Source organism: Phascolarctos cinereus, unplaced genomic scaffold, assembly GCF_003287225.1.
Source record: "Phascolarctos cinereus isolate Bilbo 61053 unplaced genomic scaffold, phaCin_HiC Scaffold_4;HRSCAF=312, whole genome shotgun sequence".
Classification (NCBI taxonomy): domain Eukaryota; kingdom Metazoa; phylum Chordata; class Mammalia; order Diprotodontia; family Phascolarctidae; genus Phascolarctos; species Phascolarctos cinereus.
This window is the reverse complement of record NW_027555847.1, coordinates 700,178,938-700,182,642: the sequence shown is the minus strand read 5'-3', so window position 1 is coordinate 700,182,642 and position 3,705 is coordinate 700,178,938. Positions and strand designations below refer to the sequence as shown.

The following is a 3,705-nucleotide window of genomic DNA, read 5'->3' as shown; positions in this document are numbered from 1 at the left end:
CCAAGATGGGAGGGAGTCAGAGGGCCACTTGACATCCTAGGACTTCTCTGGGAGGGCAATGAACAGCCTACACAGCTTTCAAGATCATGTCACTCAGAGGACCAGGGTCCAGGTGAGGAGTTAAGGGCAGAGGCCCAGCAGCATCAGTTGCTTCTCTGGGGTCAGGGCTGGGGACATAGCCCGAGCTGTGTCCCCTGACTCCCCTCCTGTGCAGCCAAGTGGCCATGGATGAAGAAGAAAGAGAGTTGTCTTTCAGAGCGCCCCCATGTGGGAGTGGGGTCTTGGGCTGGGGTCCTCCCATGCCAGCTGGGGGTTCTTCCTTCTGTTGATAGCGGTACTCCTTCCAGGCACTCATTGTGCCTTGGGATCAGTATATTACACTTCCTATGAAGTAGTCATCCCCAAGAGATTAATAACCAGGGAAGGAGAAGAAGGAGCAGAAAAATCTCCTATTCAATATTTATGAGAGGCAAGAGGCAGGTGATTCATCTGAAACAAAAGAGAGGGCTATTTGCTAAGAACTTCCCTGTCTACACTTACTACAAAGGGAAGCTAGTTTTGGACATGCCTTTTCTCCCAGATGACTGCTACTATGATGGATATGTGGAAAGTGATCTGGGCTCCCTAGTGTCTCTCAGTACCTGCTCTGGCCTCAAGGGCATAATAACCATAGAGAAAACAGTCTACAACATTGAGCCCATTGATGCCTCAAGTAAGTTTGAACACGTCCTGTACAAAATGAAAAAGGACACATTCGATCCCTGCAAGGGACCTAAGAGGGAACCTCTTCAATTCAGGAGCCATTTAAAAGGGAAAGAAGATGTAAGTGATATGGATGAGAGAGAGAGCGAAATTGAGAAAACCCCTATGTATTATATATGGTCACACACCAAGTATGTGGAGACGTACATTGTGGTTGACAAGAAAAGGTTGGAAATGTGGCAAGAAAATGTGACGAAGACAACCCACAAGGTGATGGATGTCGTCTCACAGCTAGACAGCTTGACCTATGAGTTCAACACCAGAGTCGTCCTGATTGGTTTGGAGATCTGGACAGAGAAAAATGTGATCGATATTTCAGAAACAGATATAAGGAAGGCCCTTATCAATTTTAATAAATGGAGGACTGACGAGATCTTCCACAGGGTGATTCATGATAGTGCCCATCTGATCGTGGGGCATCATCCTAAAAGTGCAATGGGTGATGCCTATTTCCAAGGTGCTTGTACAAAGGACAAAGCTGCAACGATTAACTCCTTCTATCATGAAGACATAACCCGCTTCACTAACCTCCTGGCCCATGAGCTAGGTCACACCCTAGGCATGATGCATGACCATTCAGGCTGCAGATGTGGAGAACAATCTTCCTGCATCATGAATGAGGCTGTCACCCGTGAGAGTCGTTACAGTAATTGCAGTATTGACAACTACTATGAATTTATAAGGACACGCCGTGGGACCTGCCTCTACAACAAGCCAGACCCCAGCAGAATAATGAGGAAGTCAGTCTGTGGGAACCGAGTGTTAGACAGAGGGGAGGAGTGTGACTGTGGCAGTGTTGAGACCTGCTCGAAGGACCCTTGCTGTCTTCCCACATGCAGGATGACCAGAGGTTCCGTATGCGCCTTCGGGCCCTGCTGTGAGGGCTGCCAATTTCGGTTAAGGGCAGTGTTTGCCGTCCCAGTAAGGATGAGTGTGACCTCCCTGAATATTGCAATGGTACCTCCATGTGGTGCCAACCAGATTTCTACAAATTAGATGGCACCCCGTGCGCAACTGACGGGTATTGCTATGTAGGGCTCTGTCGGGACCTGAATAAACAGTGCGTTGATATCTTTGGCAAAGAAGCCATATCTGCCCGAGATAGTTGTTATCAGTTGTTGAATACCAAAGGGGACCGGTTTGGGAACTGTGGCAGCAAAATTTCTGGGCTCTCTAAGCACTTTCTGAAGTGTGCTGAGAAAGACGTCAAGTGTGGGAAGATTGTATGTGAGAAGGTTCTGAACGTGCCCCAAAGTAGGGACCACCACACCTTTATCCAGGTGATGCATGATGAAACTTGGTGCTGGGGCGCAGACCTCTTTGAGGAGGTTGATGTTCCTGATAGAGCACGAGTGTCCAACGGTACCGGCTGTGGCATGAACAAAGTCTGCATGAACAATGTCTGCTTATTTCATCCATTTTTCCTCTTTTTGGAAGAGTGCAATCCAATTTTCAAGTGTAACAGTAGAGGGGTGTGTAACAACTTGAGAAATTGCCACTGTAATTTTGGTTATGCCCCCCAAGGTGTAGGAAAATAGGTTATGGGGGCAGTATAGATAGTGGGCCCGTTGTTCCAACTACAATCATCACCACTCCCCAGATCACCACCAAGACCCCCACTACTACTAACACCACCACCACCACAACCCCCCCAACAAATCCCCCTACACCCCCACGCCCACCACTACCAGCACCACCCTCACCCCCAAGACCACCACCACCACCCCCAACCCCACGACTAGCCCCACAAACACCACCCCCACCCCCACACCCTCCCTAACCACCACCACCACCACCAGCACTCCAAAGTCTACCACGACCCCAACCACCCCCACCACCCCTACCACCACCACCACCCCGACTACCACCACTGTGACCACTCCCACACCATCCCTAAGAACCACGACCACCACCCCCAGTACCCCAAGACTACCACCAACCCCACTACCACCCTCATCCCCACCCCAGTACTCCCAAGACTACCACCAACCCCACTACCACCCCCATCCCCACCCCCAGTACTCTCAAGACTACCACCAACCCCACTACCACCCTCATCCCCACCACCACTACCCCCACAACTACCACCACTCCTACAACTAACACAACTACTACCCCTACCACTACCATCCCCACCACCACTCACCAGACCACTACCACCACTACCACCAGAACCAGCACCACCACCACCACACTTCCTCCTCATCAGAACCACCTCCTCACAGAACCAACCTACTGAACCCCAAGGGATTAAACATACTCCTTCTAGCAAGCACCCAACAGAAAAACATAGTGAAAAACTACTGGCCATCCTCTTATTCCTGGTTACCCTCATCCTCCTTGTGAACAGTGTAATCTGGTACCTCATAATCCTGGCCTATGCCCAGAAAAAGAAGAGACGAAAACAGAAAGCCACACAAAACAGAAAAGCCCATGTAAGAAGGATCTGAAGGAGAAGGATTGGGGCATCTCCCAGGACCTCTTGCATGTCACCAACTCATGCTTTGGAAGCATAGCTGTGATTTGGAACAGGAATCATTTGAATAAAAAGATAAGTGAAAAATACAACTGTGTTCAGGAGAGATGTGGGTTTCAGCTTGGGGCTACACACACAGAACTGGGGTCTCTCTTGAGTTGTGCGAACACGTAGGGGCTCAACGAGGAGACTAGGACTGCGAGGCAGACCCTTTGAGAGGGCTGGGATCATTGGCAGACGAGAAACGCAATCTCCAGAGAGGATGGGGACTTCAGGGACAGGGCAGGGTGTCTGGGCTCAGGATGCTATATTTTTCTTTCTTTTTCCCTTGGAACATTTCCAATGTAGCTCTAAATTCTCTGGATCAGTCACCACTCAGGTCCTCCCACCTTTCAGACCTAAGGGTTAAATTAGTTTCCTTCCCAGTATCTCCCTGGTCCCTTGGTGGCTTGGGTCCCAGGACTTCC

At 49.9% G+C, this 3,705-nt stretch overlaps 1 protein-coding gene across 1 annotated transcript; it reads left to right on the top strand.

Moving 5' to 3' along the window:
- Nucleotides 1–311: 311 nt before the first annotated feature.
- LOC144457129 (disintegrin and metalloproteinase domain-containing protein 1a-like) lies at nucleotides 312–3,172 on the top strand. The gene is given in 3 exon segments (XM_078154313.1): nucleotides 312–1,654; nucleotides 1,657–2,274; nucleotides 2,277–3,172. Coding segments are annotated over 3 exon segments (2,076 nt in total). The 5' UTR covers nucleotides 312–462; the 3' UTR covers nucleotides 2,543–3,172.
- The last annotated feature ends 533 nt before the right edge of the window (nucleotides 3,173–3,705 follow it).